At 44.3% G+C, this 16,052-nt stretch overlaps 1 protein-coding gene across 1 annotated transcript in view; it reads left to right on the top strand.

The window, feature by feature from the left end:
* The first annotated feature begins 946 nt into the window (after positions 1 to 946).
* LOC145409368 (zwei Ig domain protein zig-8-like) overlaps positions 947 to 16,052 on the top strand; it is a 66,090-nt gene continuing 50,984 nt past the window's right edge. The window contains exon 1 of the mRNA XM_080279839.1: positions 947 to 1,069. Within this exon, the coding sequence (XP_080135965.1) occupies positions 947 to 1,069 (123 nt within the window). The remainder of the gene's footprint in view (positions 1,070 to 16,052) is intronic.

The raw sequence follows: 16,052 nt of genomic DNA, 5'->3' as shown, positions 1-16,052 counted from the left end.
TCGTCTTCGCTTAACAATAAAGTATTATCTGCAAACAACAGAACAGGAAGTTTCAAAACGCTGCCCTCTCTCATTAGGCCGCTCCAGCATCCATTGCCTTACCCTGCATCTCCTATAATTCCATCTATTAAGACAAGGAATTTCTTGAGAAACGAATCTTATCATTAATATTCATACTTGACATACAGTGTTGTATTATGTCTTTCTATTTTGTATTATATATTTAAATTATTTCCATTGATATAATTATGTAAAATAATTATGTACCGACATTTCATGCAGTTACGGAAATTATTACTATTATTACCATGATGATGATGATGATGATGATGATGATGATTATCATTATTACCAGTAAAGTGCGCTTTGTGAGCACGTGACGAGCGAGCGTGCGCCATGTTACCACAATTTTCCTCTAATATAAAATTATACTGTATTATCTCCGACATCAAACGGCTAGAGTTGATGCCAAAAAACACAGCGTTACGACGGAAAGTCGTTTTCATTTTGATTTCGTAACTGAGGCGGTCACCAATTTAAGCTGGACACTCCCTTGGAAAACTCGAGATTCCAAGGGGTTCCTACGCCTTTATGGGTGAGTTTTTTGTTGATAACTAAATTTGTTGAATGAATGTACCACATGCAGGAAGAATTTCAACTCTGCTTCACACAGTGAAGTTATTAGCTTCTGCTTAGCGTGTCGGTCGGGCAAGGTCGCTCATTTCCAAACTTAACTGAGGGTAAACACGGCTGGCCCGCAGGTAATTATCCAACCCAGACCACTTTCCCCACTTCAAGGCGGAAAAGGAGGTCTGGTCTGAATTATTGTCATTAATATAATTTTTTAATACTGACTGCGAAAACCGCATGATCCTACCAGAAGTAAATTAATGCAGTATTCTCTCTCTCTCTCTCTCTCTCCCCAGGAGGTGGAGGTGCAGGCGAAATGAGATGGCGAGAGAGAGCAACACAGAGACCAGAGTTTGGCGAGACAGAGAACAACACAGTAGTGATGGTGGGTCAAAACGCTCGTCTTCCCTGCATAGTTCTACACCTGAACGACAGAGCGGTAAGACGAGATTCTGCTCTCTCTCTCTCTCTCTCTCTCTCTCTCTCTCTCTCTCTCTCTCTCTCTCTCAAAACTTTTCATTAAGTGCTGAAATACTGAAAAATGTTAATGAAGATGATGATGGAGGTAAAGGCAACGATAAAGTTGATGATGATGATGATGATAAATGGAACAATGACAATGATGATTATGACGATGCTGATGATGATGATAACTATAAAGATGATGATAGTGAATGTAACAATGATGATGATGATGATGACGATGAACATGACGGTTATGATGATGATGATTTATATGATACAAGATAGTGATGATAAAAGTAATTCTATTGAAGGTAAATATACCGATCAAGGTACAGATAATGATGATGATAATGATGATAGTGCTAAACTCCACACCTAGGCTCAGTTATGCTCAAGACAAGGGTGTGGTGTACGTAGGAGAAGGGCCTAACTGTGAGCGGTGTCCTCGTTACAACTTCCTTAACTTCACGTAATGACCTGTTTTAGCATAAAGCCTTGACCTCCTTTATCCTACACGCTGCAGTCCTTTCACTTTAACTTGGCCAGGATATTTTTTCCTTTGGATGCTTAATTCACGTCAGTCAGTGGCAGAGAAAGACAGTGCTGCTACATCCTTGCCACAGGACTTCTTCGTGACTAGGACCCTCCAGCAGTGTTACTCAATTGTTACAACTCAGCATTCAAGATGGAGAGACGGCAATTTTAGGCCAAGTTATAGTAAAGACAGAGAGAGAGAGAGAGAGAGAGAGAGAGAGATTACTATTATTTCCACCTTTCTTAGCTGTTTTGAACATGAAATTGTTTGTTACGATGACGCTTTCTTTCGTTGTCTAAGTCGTTAACTGCTTCCTGTCTCGTTACCCACTTCCTGTCTCGTTAATTACTTTGTTATCTACTCCCTCTCTTGTTATTCACTTCCTGTATCGTTATCCACCTCGTTATCTACTTCATCTACTTCCTGTCTCGTTATTTACTTCCTGTCTCGTTATCTACTTCCTGTCTCCAGATAATGATACCCAGCTTGGAGGAGGACAGGTAAACGTTCAGGTAAAGTCTGATTAACGACAGTTTATTATAACCTATTTTTCCCCTATTCCTAAATGTCTCAAAATATATCTGGCATCATTACATTAAAAAAAAAAAATCAATTAATTATGCATGGGAGAAATAACTGACGTGACCCAATCAACTTTTTTTTTGTTATTGCCACAAATCAACGCAAAAAAAAGTGTCTACCCCTACACACACACACACACACACACACACACACACACACACACACACACACACACATCTACTCTCTCTCTCTCTCTCTCACACATGATTCACGGAAAATAATCTTATGGCGAATCCAGGAATGCATTTTCAGCAAACAGAGCCATTCGTTGAAGTTATGCCCTGAAATTATCCACAAATAACTGAATTATTTTTGCCAGTTTAACCCCTTCAGTCCGATTACTTTTTTCGCTAATGCTAATGTTCTCTCACACTAACATGGCCCAGATTTTCGTCCTTTTACTGCTTATTTCAGGTAGCTTAGTTGCAGAAAAGGGCAATATTCCACACCCTTTTCAGACTCAGCTGTCCGAGGCAACTGACAGCAAACCCTTTTCTGTATCCTCCTACTTTCTCTATTCTCATTTCAAAGCCAAAGGTGGCTGTTGTGTATACATACGCAACGACTTATCTTGCTCTCGTGTTCCTGAACTTGATTCTTCTGAATTCTCCACTCTCTGGCTTCGGCTTTCCTGTCATTCTCTGACTAAATATATCTGTGCTGTTTACTTATCCCCTAATTCTACTGACTATCAAAAATTCTTCGACTATCTTACTTCTACGATGGAACACATTCTGTCCATTTCTCCTTTCTCTGAAATCTCCATTCTTGGACATTTCAATGTTCACCACCACCTTTGGCTCTCCTCTCCTTTCACGGATCCACCTGGTGAACAAGCCTACATCTTTTCTATCCTTAATGACCTAGAGCAGCTTGTACAGCACCCTACCCGTATCCCTGACCGCCTTGGAGAGAGCTCCAACATACTTGACCTCTTCCTCACAACTAATCCTTCTGCTTACTCTGTTAATCTTTTCTCTCCGTCGGGCTCCTCCGATCACAACCTTATTACCTTAACCTGTCCTATCGCTCCAGTACGGCCTGCGGACCCTCCAGGGAAACGTCGTCTCTGGCATTTTGGAGCTGCGGACTGGGAGGCCCTCAGGCAGTACTTCTTTGATTTTCCCTGGAATGATTATTGCTTCCATGGCCGTGAGCCATCTGAGTGTGCCTTGCGCATTACGGAGGTTATTCTCTCGGGCATGGAAGCATACATTCCCTTTCTCATATCCTTTGACTAACGCAAGAAAGCCTTGGTTTAATCACGCTTGTTCTAATGCTGTCCGCAACAAGGAGAAGGCCTACAAAAGGTACCGGAGCCAACCCACCCCTGAATCACATAATCTTTACGTTTCTGCCCGGAATCGTGCTAAGTCTGTTCTTCGCTCTACTAAAAATAATTTCATCCATACTAAATGCTCTCAACTCTCCAACTTGAATTCTTCCCGCTCCTTCTGGCACCTTGCCAAAAATCTTTCTAACAACTTTACCTCATCATCCTTCCCTCCTCTTTTCTACTCTGATGGTTCTGTAGCTATTTCTTCTACTGATAAAGCAGATCTCTTCGCACAGACTTTCTCCTCCAATTCCACCTTAGACGATTCCGGTGCTGTTCCTCCATCACTTCCCCCCTCTGACTTCCTCATGGCTGACATTAAAATTTCTTCAGTTGATGTATTTTCTGCCATTACTGGCCTCAGTACTAACAAGGCATATGGGCCTGATGGGGTCCCTCCTGTTGTTCTCAAAAACTGTGCTTCTGTGCTTACACCCTGCCTAGGCAAACTATTTCGCCTTTGTCTGTCAACTTGTACCTTTCCTTCAGGCTGGAAGTTTGCTCTCATTCAGCCAGTCCCAAAGAAGGGTGACCACTCCCAACCCTCCAACTATCGTCCAATTGCTTTAACGTCCTGTATTTCAAAAGTTTTCGAGTCAATTCTTAATAAAAAAAATTTAAGGCATCTTTCCTATCACAACCTTCTTTCCGATCGTCAGTATGGGTTCCGTCAGGGACGCTCCACTGGCGATCTTCTCACCTACCTTTCAGACTCCTGGTCATCCTCCTTTCGGGACTTTGGTGAAAGCTTTGCCATTGCACTTGACATCTCAAAGGCTTTCGATCGAGTCTGGCATAAATCTTTAATTTCCAAACTGCCCTCCTACGGTTTCTATCCTTCTATCTGTACCTTCATCGCTAGCTTCCTTTCTGGTCGTTCTATAGCTGCTGTCGTAGACGGCCATCGTTCTTCTCCTAGATCTATCAACAGTGGTGTTCCTCAGGGCTCTGTCCTATCACCAACTCTCTTCCTTTTACTCATCAATGATCTTCTAAGCTGTACATCTAACCCTATCCACTCATACGCTGATGACTCCACCCTTCACCTTTCCATTCGGTTCCCGCAACGCCCATCTCAACAGTTACTTCAAGAAACAAGGGATGAGGCTATGGCACACCTAATGTCTGACTTGGCTCATATCTCTGACTGGGGTAAAAATAATATGGTTGTCTTTAATACTTCTAAGACTCAGTTCTTACACCTATCAACCCGACAAAATCTTCCACAGGTATACCCACTAATGTTTAATAATATTCAGATTAATCCTGCATCATCCTTTGAACATGCTTGGGGTTTCATTTACTCGGGACTTATCTTGGAAAGATCATATTACATCTCTTGTAAAATCTGCTTCCAAGAGATTGGGTGTGCTAAGCCGACTCCGCTCTTTCTTTACCCCTGCACAATTGTTGACTCTATACAGGGGTTTTATCCGCCCCTGTGTGGAGTACAACTCTCATGTGTGGGGAGGCTCCCCACATACAGCTCTTCTCAATAGGGTGGAGTCAAAGGCTTTTCGTCTCATTAACTCTCCTCCTCTTACTCACTCCCTTCAACCTCTGTCTCTTCGCCGCACTGTTGCATCTTTATCTCTTTTCTATCGCTACTTTAATGGTCACTGCTCCTCTGAACTGTCTGCTTGCATTCCTCCACCTCTACGACGGGCGCGTAGCACCCGTCTGGCAGCAAACTCTCATCCCTTTTCTGTCCAACTCTCTAATGCAAGAGTTAACCGTTACTCCCAGTCTTTCATTCATGCAACAGGTCAGCTCTGGAACTGTCTCCCTCTGTCTGTATTTCCTCCTGCCTATGATCTCCAGTCTTTCAAACGCAGTGTGTCCAGGCATCTCAAAATGATCGGATCTTGAATTTGGCTCTCTATTGTATTTTGTTTTTCTCTTGGAGGGAACTGTTACTGCGGGCTCATGGCCTTTGGTTCCTTCTTCCTCGCATAAAAAAAACAAAAAAAAAACTTCTTCGTGACTAGTATCGCGTTATAGTCTTGGAACTAGTTGTAGCTCAGTGGTAGAAAAACAATACTACGGCTCTACACCCTCTCCACTGCACCTCTTCGTGACTAGTATCATATTCTAGTGTTCCTCTATTGTTACAACTAAGCTTTCAAGATCAAATAATGTCGCTTTTAGGTCACGTTAGAGTGAACTGAGTATATCACTAGTCGACTTTGTTCTGCAAGTAGTAGTAGTAGCAGCAGTAGTAGTAGTAGTGTGGTGGTGGTGGTGGTGGCGGAACTGGTAACAGTCGATGTAGTAGTAATAGTAGTAGCAGTAGTAATAGTAGTGGTTGTGGTGGTGTGGTGGTAGTGGTGCAAGGTGTGCAGTAATAGTAGTATTGCAGTAATGGTAGCAGCAGTAAGAGAAACCCGGAGCTCATGTTAATGTGAACCCAGTGGACTGCAGGCTGAGGATATTCCCTGCAAGCTTTGGTCCGTGTTCTCATCAGTTATGGAAGCTCCCTTGCTGATCTTCCTAAGCGATTTATTACCATCCGCGTTGCGAAGCAAGCGAAGTGGTAAATTTTCAGTTGTGAGGCTGGCTGGGTGGCTTTGTTTGTGTAGGTAAACTAGATATTTAATGCACGGACTGAGATATCAACATGAAACTTTCAGGGTATCAAGATATGGCCAAAATCTTGGACGAGTACGAAACTGAGCACTCGGGGTCAAAGTCATCATCATGGCTGCCAAAGGGCACCTAGTTAAAAAGAACACGTCACCGAACTGAAAGAGTTCATGGTGTTTGCCAAGTCCAGATGTTTTATTCAAAACTTCTCACATCCTTGTGGGAAAATTTATTATTCTTGTCAATTTATTAAAACTTTCCACATCGTTTTATTATTCTTGTCAATATTATTATTATTCTTACTTATTTAAAAAGTGATATTTCAATGGCTACTTGGCCTAGGCCCTAGAGCCTTCAAATGTGGTCAACTTAGTCGGACACCTGCCCGTTTCTTTTGGTCAAATATGATGTTAATCCGCCAATCGGATCTCCGGATATTATTGGAAACACAGAAAACTAAGTCAGCCACGTCATCTCAAGAACCGTTTAAGCTAGGAAGCTGAACTTTTACTACAGTATAGCCTTAAGGCGGACGCAGTGGAGAGAAGAGTATGGTTCAAGTCGGTTGATTATTCTCTGAGATCGCCTGGGGTAAAAAAAAAAAATAATAAAAAAAAAATAAAGGGCTTTTCAAATATTTCAGATGTCACCTAATTTTCCATGAAGGATTGAAGCTAGAGCCACCAAACTTGGTTGACTTATAGACTGTGATGACCTAAGGTGACATGCACAAGATCAATGACTATGACCTCAAGGTCCCTTTATTGCTTGACATCATGTAGGAAATGGCAGTGGGAAGTTTCTCTTCATCAAAATTGTCTGGGGACAGTTTTATGGTGTTCTAGGATATTCTTGCCACTGAAAGACAATGTTATTCATCCTAGAGGAAGCCTGTTTTAATGAGGGTGGAATATAACTCTTTAGGTTCCAAATGCACGGTAATATTATGCTTTATTTCTCCCTACGTGTCAAGTGGGGTTGGTGGAGGATTAGTGCCCCTTCCTGTAAAACAATTAACTCTAAGCCCTTGGCCACCCCGTTTGGGATACATGGCGTCTGGCAATGAATGAATGAATGATTTCTGCTGCTGGAGGAAAAATTAGGTTACCTTAGGGTAGACATCTATATTCACCTCCTTCATTTCACTAAGTCTCTATAAACTGGCGGGACAGGGAGAGGAGGGATACGATTCCATGTACCTTGATCTTCCTGCAAAAAGTGGATATGGGTTAGGATACTGAGTTAATCCTGTGTTTGTTTGTGAATCTAGGGTTGGATACTCGAATTTTTTCGAGCAACCCTTCCTTTGAGTTTGATATGCAGGAAGAACAAGAGACACGGGAAGCTTCTGTTCTCATATATCTTGTCCTTCCTGGGAAAATAAAGTATGATATTTCTCGTCTAACTAAAATTTGAATCTCTTAGGAGGAAATGGAGATATTGGAAATTTCTCCAGCTTCCAACCACGATATTCCAGCAAAAAACAGATCAGAGTTACGAGAGGAAGTTGATCATATACTGTATTTGTAAGTAATTCTCGCCTTTGGCCCTTGCTCGTTATCGCTCCTTTGTTTTCCCCTTCCCCTTACCTTGGTTCCCCTGTTGATGGAAGGTCAGGTGGGTCAAGCAGTTCTTCCTCTTCCTCTGCCTCCTCCTCCTCCTCTCTCTCTCTCTCTCTCTCTCTCTCTCTCTCTCTCTCTCTCAATAACCTGCACGGGCTGTGGTTCCCGCTCTCCTTTTGTTTTAGCTACAGCCCCTGTCCCCCAGCTTGTGTAATCACACCACTGTATTGTTAGTACATTCTTGCTGTTCTTAAGTGACTGTATTCAGTTAGGTAAGGCCTCTCGCACTGACGGGATTAGATAGTGCTACACCTAACCCTTCCGGTCCGAAAAGTCTGTCCAAAGCTGAACAAAATCGTCAGAAGATGGCAAGATTAAGATGGAAAGACTATCGCTCCGATCTAAGGGACACAGAGCCAACGCCAACTCCCCTACAAATGAAATGCCAAATATATTACAAAAACACTGACTACCGTGCATGTTTGGCGTTTCAAAAACTCCTAAAACTTCTACACATACCATCTGCTCGCGCTGAGAATATTGCACCATCAATTTCCGGACTTTCCTCAGGCTTTGTTCCGAGATGAATGTACACGTGATGAAGGTTCGGGTCGGGTCGGTGTGGTTAGGTTAGAATATAATAAGTTAGGCTTGGTTAAATTAAACTGACTTAGTTTTTTTCACAGAAGATGAACAGAAGAAGGAAAAACAAAAAACATTAAATAATTCATAAACCCCATTGTAGGTGTCCTCCATTCATAAAAATCTGCAACAGTTGGACTTGGAATTCTCGAGGTTGAAGTTTGGGGGGAAACTATTCTGGGGATGCGAGTTCTAAAGAGATGCAGTTCAGGGAATAACAGGATTCTGATAGGCAGAAGGTCTGCAATATGGCAGTGTGGCATTCCAGTCATGAGCACTACCAGATGCCCCTGTAACATGAGGAAGGCGTGGAGAGGTGGCACCATGGACGCAACTTCGTCTGAGCGTTTGCCATAAAAGTATCTTTAAAATAATGCAAGGGAGGCAACATTCCTTCTTACTTGTAGGGGAGGTATAGTTCGTTTGTAATTGCAGGGTTATTAATTATATTCCTACAGCTTTGTTCTGAATTCTGTCCAGTTGTTTTACTGCAACCTCTCCACATCCACTCTACAAGGGTGAGCAATAATCCAGCTGAGAATGCACATTACTGTTGTAAATTATTGTTAATTGCTAGTCCATGAAGCAGTTGCGGATTCTATACAATAATCCAAGCTGCTTTGAAATGGTTTTAGCAAGTGGCTCAATCGGTAGAGAGGTGGCCTGAAGTCCCACCGGACCCAGGTTCGAATCCCAGCTGGGGCAGGGAACAGTTTAAGGATTTGAATTTCATTAAATCAGGCTTTACTGATCTACCAGAAGACCCGCCGACATGTCGTCAAAATACCCCCGCTAATACCAATACACCAGTCCTGTATGAGACAGCCCTAGCATGTATTCAATATGGACGGTGGGTGTTAGCGCCGAAGTGGTGACATGTAGAGGTGTATGGTATGTAGGAGGACTGCTGGGTCTTGATAGCAAGCTGTGAAGCCTATGCCCAGAGTCGGACACATAAAAACACACACACACACACACACACACACACACACACACACACACACACACACACACACACACACACACACACACACACACACACACACACAGGGTATTATTACGTGGAACACCGAGAATTTCAAGACATTTAGAGATAGGAATATTAGTAGCACTGTAGGTAATATAGGAATCAGGCAATATCTGACTACTAGTAAGCTGTATGCATTGGGTTTTTCTAGCATTAAATGAGACACTGTTATTATGTCCCCATTCTGGTTCAGATAGGTCTCGCTGGGTAAAGTCAGCTTAGGTAGGGTGTTTAGTGCAAAGAACAAAGAACCAAAGACAAGAAATCTGCAACAGTTGTTAACATGAAGGAAACAGACAGGTTATGCTACGATAGGATAGGTTACGTTAGGTCAAATTAGGTTAGATAGGCTGATGAAAATAATTTAGGTTAGGGTAGGTTAGATTAGGTTACAGTAGGAAAAGTTAGGCTAGGTTAGGCTTCGTTATGTGGACGTGATGAAGGTAACTCTGCACCTTCATCAGTTATGCTCTTCACAAAGCCTGATTTCCTCACTCTAAAACTTCTTGCATCTGCTTACCTCTCCTCAGAGCATCTCTCTCTCTCTCTCTCTCTCTCTCTCTCTCTCTCTCTCTCTCTCTCTCTCTCTCTCTCTCATTGTCTCCTTCTTGTCTCACTTTTTTTTCCTTCCCCTCTCCTTCTCCTCCTCATCTGTCAGTCTGTCTCAAGATGGAGGGAGAGAGGGAGAGAGAGATGCAGTTAGCCTCATTTACGCTTCATTTTCTCTTTTCACTGTCTCTCTCTCTCTCTCTCTCTCTCTCTCTCTCTCTCAGATTTCATCCCCCACTTCCTGCATTGAGTTCCTAGAAGCTTTTACGACATATTTGTCATTTTCTTTCTCTTCCCCTCCCCCCAACGCCCCTCCTCTCTCTCTCTCTCTCTCTCTCTCTCTCTCTCTCTCTCTCTCTCTCTCTCTCTCTCTCTCTCTCTCTCCTTTTCCTCCGTCACTACTCTTCCAATTTCCCTTTTTCTTCCTACCATTTCCTCCCTTCCTCGTTTCTATCCCACTTCCTGCCCTCCTCATCTCTCTCTCTCTCTCTCTCTCTCTCTCTCTCTCTCTCTCTCTCTCAGTTTTCCCGTCATCTTCCTTCCATGCTGTATACCTTCTCATTCCCTCTCACTCTCCTTTCATTACCTTCCTTCCTCACTCTTACCTTTATTCCTCCTTCACTCTCCTTCTCTCATTTTCTCATCTCTCTTCCTTCTTCCTTAGCTTCCACCTTTCCTCCTGCCACCTCTCCATACCTCCCCAATTCTCCCCCTTCCTTCTCCCACGAGCCATCTTAGTCCTTCCTGTCTCCCTCTCTCCTTCCTTCTCACCCTTCCTCCCTCCCTCCATCCCTTGATCTCTTTCCTCCTCACCCTCTTCTTCCCATCTCTCTCTCTCTCTCTCTCCCATTCTTCTTGCATCCTTCGTCCTCATCTTCCCTTCATCCCTCAATCCTCTCTCTCTCTCTCTCTCTCTCTCCCTCTCCCTCCCTCTCTGTCCTTTCCTCAGTGTCTCATCAAATTACACTCTGCTTAATTCCTGCATTTGATTACCCTCGTAGGTACGCTGGAGAGAGAGAGAGAGAGAGAGAGAGAGAGAGAGAGAGAGAGAGAGAGAGAGCAGTAAAATGCTGACTGAGGGAATGAAGGAAGGAGGGAGAGAATGAATGAAGAAATGAAAGACATAAAGAGGGGATTTGGGAATATGCTGTCCAGATGAAGGAAGGAAAAGAGGAGGGACGGAGATAAGGGAGGAGGAAAGGAGGGAAGGAGGAGGAGAAGAAGAAGAAGGAAGAGGAGGAAGGAAAAAGAGAAAGAAGGAAGGGGAAAAGAAGATGGAGTTCAAGAAGGATTGGAGGAATGAAGGGAAGGTCGGAGAGGGAGGAGGAGGAGAGAGAAATATTAAAAAAGGAGGGATAGAAGAAGGATGGAGGAAAGAATGAAGGAGATGGAAGAGAAATGGAGGAGGAAGAGTCAGGAAGAGTTGAAAGATGGGAAGGAGAGAAGGAATAAGGAACTGGGAAGAGAAGGAAGGAGGTAAGGAAGGAGTAAAAGGAGGAAGACAGGGAGGAAGCAAAGGAGGAAGGAGGGAAATAAAGGGAGGAGGAGGAAGGAGGAATCAGAAAGAAGGGGGGGGAGAGGAGAAAAGGAAACAAGAAGGAAGAAGAAAGGAGAAGTGGGAGGGAGGAAAGGGGAGAAGGGGGAGGATAAGGATGGAGGCAAGAAGGGGAGACGACGGGGGAGGAAGAAGGAAGCCGGAAGGGAAGATTTAAACCCACTTAGCCGAAAGATAGACTGTTTCCACCACAACCACCCCTACCACTACCACCACCAGCATCAACCATAACCACCACCACCACCACAACCACCCCTACCACTACCACCACCAGCATCAACCATAACCACCACCACCACCACAACCACCCCTACCACTACCACCACCAGCATCAACCACAATAAGCACCACAACCACCACCACCATCAACTACAACCACCTGCACCACCAACCACAACCACCAACACCTCCATCAACCACAACCACAACACCACCACCATCAACCACAACACCACCACCACCACTATCAACCACACCACCACCACCACATCCATAACCAACCACAACCACCACCACAATCAACCACAACACCACCACCACCACCACCATCATCTACAATTATCATCAGCACCATCAGCCACAACCACCACCACTTCCATCATCAACCATCACCACCTCCACTACCACCATCAACCACAACGACTACCACCACCACCACCTCCACCATCAACCACCACCACCTCCACCATCAACCACAACACCACCACTACCACCATCAACCACAACGACTACCACCACCACCACCTCCACCATCAACCACCACCACCTCCACCATCAACCACAACACCACCACTACCACCATCAACCACAACGACTACCACCACCACCACCATCAACCACCACCACCTCCACCATCAACCACCACCACCACCACCATCAACTACAACCACCTGCACCACCAACCACAACCACCAACACCTCCATAACCAACCACAACCACCACCACCATCAACCACAATAACCACCACCACCATCAACCACAATAACCACCACCACCACCACCACCACCATCAACCACAACACAACCACCATCAACCACAACCACCACCACCATCAACCACAACAACCACCACCATCAAACACAATAACCACCACCACCATCAACCACAACACCACCACCACCACCATCAACCACAACACCACCACCACCACCATCAACCACAACACCACCACCACCACCATCAACCACAACACCACCACCACCACCATCAACCACAACACCACCACCACCACCATCAACCACAACACCACCACCACCATCAGCCACACCACCACCACCACCACTATCAACCACAACACCACCACCACCACTATCAACCACAACACCACCACCACATCCATAACCAACCACAACCACCACCACAATCAACCACAATAACCACCACCACCATCAACCACACCACCACCACCACCACCACCATCATCTACAATTACCATCAGCACCATCAGCCACAACCACCACCACCACCACCATCAACCACAACGACTACCACCATCACCACCTCCACCATCAACCACCACCACCTCCACCATCAACCACCACCACCACCACCATCAATCACAACCACCACCACCACCACCACCATCAACTACAACCACCTGCACCACCAACCACAACCACCAACACCTCCATAACCAACCACAACCACCACCACCATCAACCACAATAACCACCACCACCACCAACCACAATAACCACCACCACCATCAACCACAATAACCACCACCACCTCCACCATCAACCACAACCACCACCACCGCCACCATCAACCACAACGACTACCACCACCACCATCAACCACCACCACCTCCACCACCACCTCAACCTTTAACCACCACCACAACCACAACCACCACACTTGGCAAATGGCGTTTCATATCAAGTCTTTTACCTCGCCAGCAAAACTGTGGACATTTTTTGCTCGTCTCCACCCGCGATACACACTCTCTCTCTTTTTCTCTTTTTTTTAATCTTTCTGTTGCTTTCTCTTTCTATCTACCTGAGCATTTTTACCTGTCTGTCTATTTTTTTTAATTAATCGCCGTAACTCCATTCTCTCTCTTTTTCTCTCTCTTTTCTTTGGCTTTTCGTCTGTCTGTGTACTTATATTTCTGCCCGTGATCTCTCTCTCTCTCTCTCTCTCTCGTTGTCTGTCTCTTCTTCCGTCCTTCCTTCTCATTCTTTCGAGCTCTTCCATCTTCTCTCCTCTCTCTCCCATCATTTACCGTCATGGATATTTTTCCTGTCACACCCAGTCTTTCTCCTTCCATCCTACTCTTACTCCATCTCTCTTACCACTTCCGTCCTAGCCTTTAATCTTCTTTTCCTCCTCCTTCTGTTCTAACTCTTCTTCTTTCTTTTCCGCCCACTTCTCCTCCTAACCTTCTTCTTTCTGACACACACACAGCTACTGGTGAACACACACACACACACACACACACACACACACACACACACACACACACACACTCGTGGAACACAGGTAAATCCAAACTCCGGTGCTATACTGCGGATATATATTTACACAAGAACTGCAGAGGTCTTGCCGCCCCACCACACCACTCCTTTATCACACCGAAAGAGGCCAGCGCGCTCCTGTCTCTCTCAAGTAAAGCTCTATGTAAGCAGAATTTGAAGTAACTAGACCTTACGTAAGTGAAACAGGTCACGCACTTAGAACGCACTTACATATTACTGGTTTACAAGTGGTTACAAACAAATGGTTACAATTTTCCCTTCCACTATGGAAAAATTGCCTCTCCTGACATAATGGGGTGAATATTATGTAAGTAACTTAGGTATACTGCAGGTGGAGAAATTAATGAGTGATATGGTAAGGGTGTAATGGGATAGATAATACAGTTAGCTTCTCACTACAACACACATACACACACACACACACACACACACACACACTCAGGCAAGTCAGTTCATCCTTTCTTTATGTTCAGTTGCTCATTGTGTGTCAAACTTTCATTTTTCTATCCAGACACCATTAAAACAAATTTATAATTAAATAAATAATGAATAAATAAATAAATATAAATTAAGGGAAATAAAAACATGAACTTTAACTAGAGGGGCACTCAGTGGAGCGCATCTCTCCGACAAGGCCAACGTAATTTCCAAACCACTCCTCATCATGGGTCAGGTTTTCTCATCACTAATTAAGGTTTCGCAGGAAGTGTTTTCCGGATTCAGGATTTGTAATAAGATCCGGATCGGCTCCAAAAGACAATCGATTGTTTCCTGGGACATGGGCTGTCTACCCACTACAGTTGACCCAGATCTCTGTTTTAGAGTAACCCTGCTGACAGGCAAACAAAAAACAAACAGGGATGAAAACATACTTTCCTTGTCGGAGGGAATTACGACAGCACTGTGTATGTCTTCTGTATTTCATGAAGCACTAAGGAAATTAAACGAAAAATATACCGAATTTTTTTTTTAGCGTCCCAGGTTGCTTTAAAATGCTCTCCACAAAATTAAAACTGTGGCAGTTGAAATTTACATTATTATACCTTTATTTCGACCAAACCTTTTTACTGCATTGTTTTTTTTGGGGGGGAGGAGGGGAGAAGTTTTGCTAAATAGTAATGTCTCGTGATGCTCTTCATAGAATAGTTAAATGCGTCCACAGCAGTAGGCCGACTCGTGCCTTCTATACCCCTGCACAACTGTTGACTTTATACCGAGGTTTCATTCGCCCCTGTGGCTAGTAAAACTGTGTGTGGGGAGGCTCACCACATACTGTTCAGCTCTTCTCAACAACGTCCAATCAAAGGCTTTTCGTCGCATTAACTCTCCTCCACTTACTGGCGTCGTTCATACCTCTGTTTCTTCGCCGCACTGTTGCATCTTTATCTCTTTTCTGTCGCTTCTTCAATATTCACTGCTCCTCTAAACTGTCTGCTTGCATCCCTCTACCACTGCAGCGGGCTCGTAGGGACCATCTTGCAGCAAACTCTCATCCCTTTTCTGTCCAGCTCGCTGATGCAAGCGTTAACTGCTACTCCTAGTTCGTCATATATATGCAACAGGTCAACTCTGGAACTGTCTTCCTCTGTACTTCTTACTGTCTATGACCTCCAACCTTTTAAACGCAGTGTGTCCACGCGTCTCGAAATGAACGGATCTTGAATTGGCTATTTTTGGTGAGCGGGAGGGAGAGGGAACAATCTTGCAGGCTTCTACTTTTAGCTCCTTCTTACTTGCATTAAAAAAAAAAATAACAACGACAACAAAAGTATGTAGACCACTGCTGAGCTTAAGGACGTTTGCAACTCCACTGACAAAAACGAAATTTTTCTGAAGGTAGGAAATGCCATACACTGAAGATGTCAGGGTAAGGAAGGAATTAATGAGACAAATTGTTGAAGCGGAGGCGCCAACCCCGGGGTCCCACTCCTACATATTTTGGTCTGGGTGAAGATCTATTACTGTGCAAAATTTCGTGTGCCTACGTTCAAACTACGGCGTCGTTGTCCCCCCTGGGGCCTGCCCCCTTCCGTGGGGGTGAACATCGTGGGTTTCACCCTACCTAAAACGTGACTGGGGTGAACGTCAACCAGTATGCGGAATTTCG

The sequence above is a fragment of the Coenobita brevimanus genome, chromosome 80, assembly GCF_032717465.1.
Source record: "Coenobita brevimanus isolate Jiangsu-jjx chromosome 80, ASM3271746v2, whole genome shotgun sequence".
NCBI classification, from domain to species: domain Eukaryota; kingdom Metazoa; phylum Arthropoda; class Malacostraca; order Decapoda; family Coenobitidae; genus Coenobita; species Coenobita brevimanus.
This window is presented reverse-complemented; position numbering and strand designations above follow the sequence as displayed.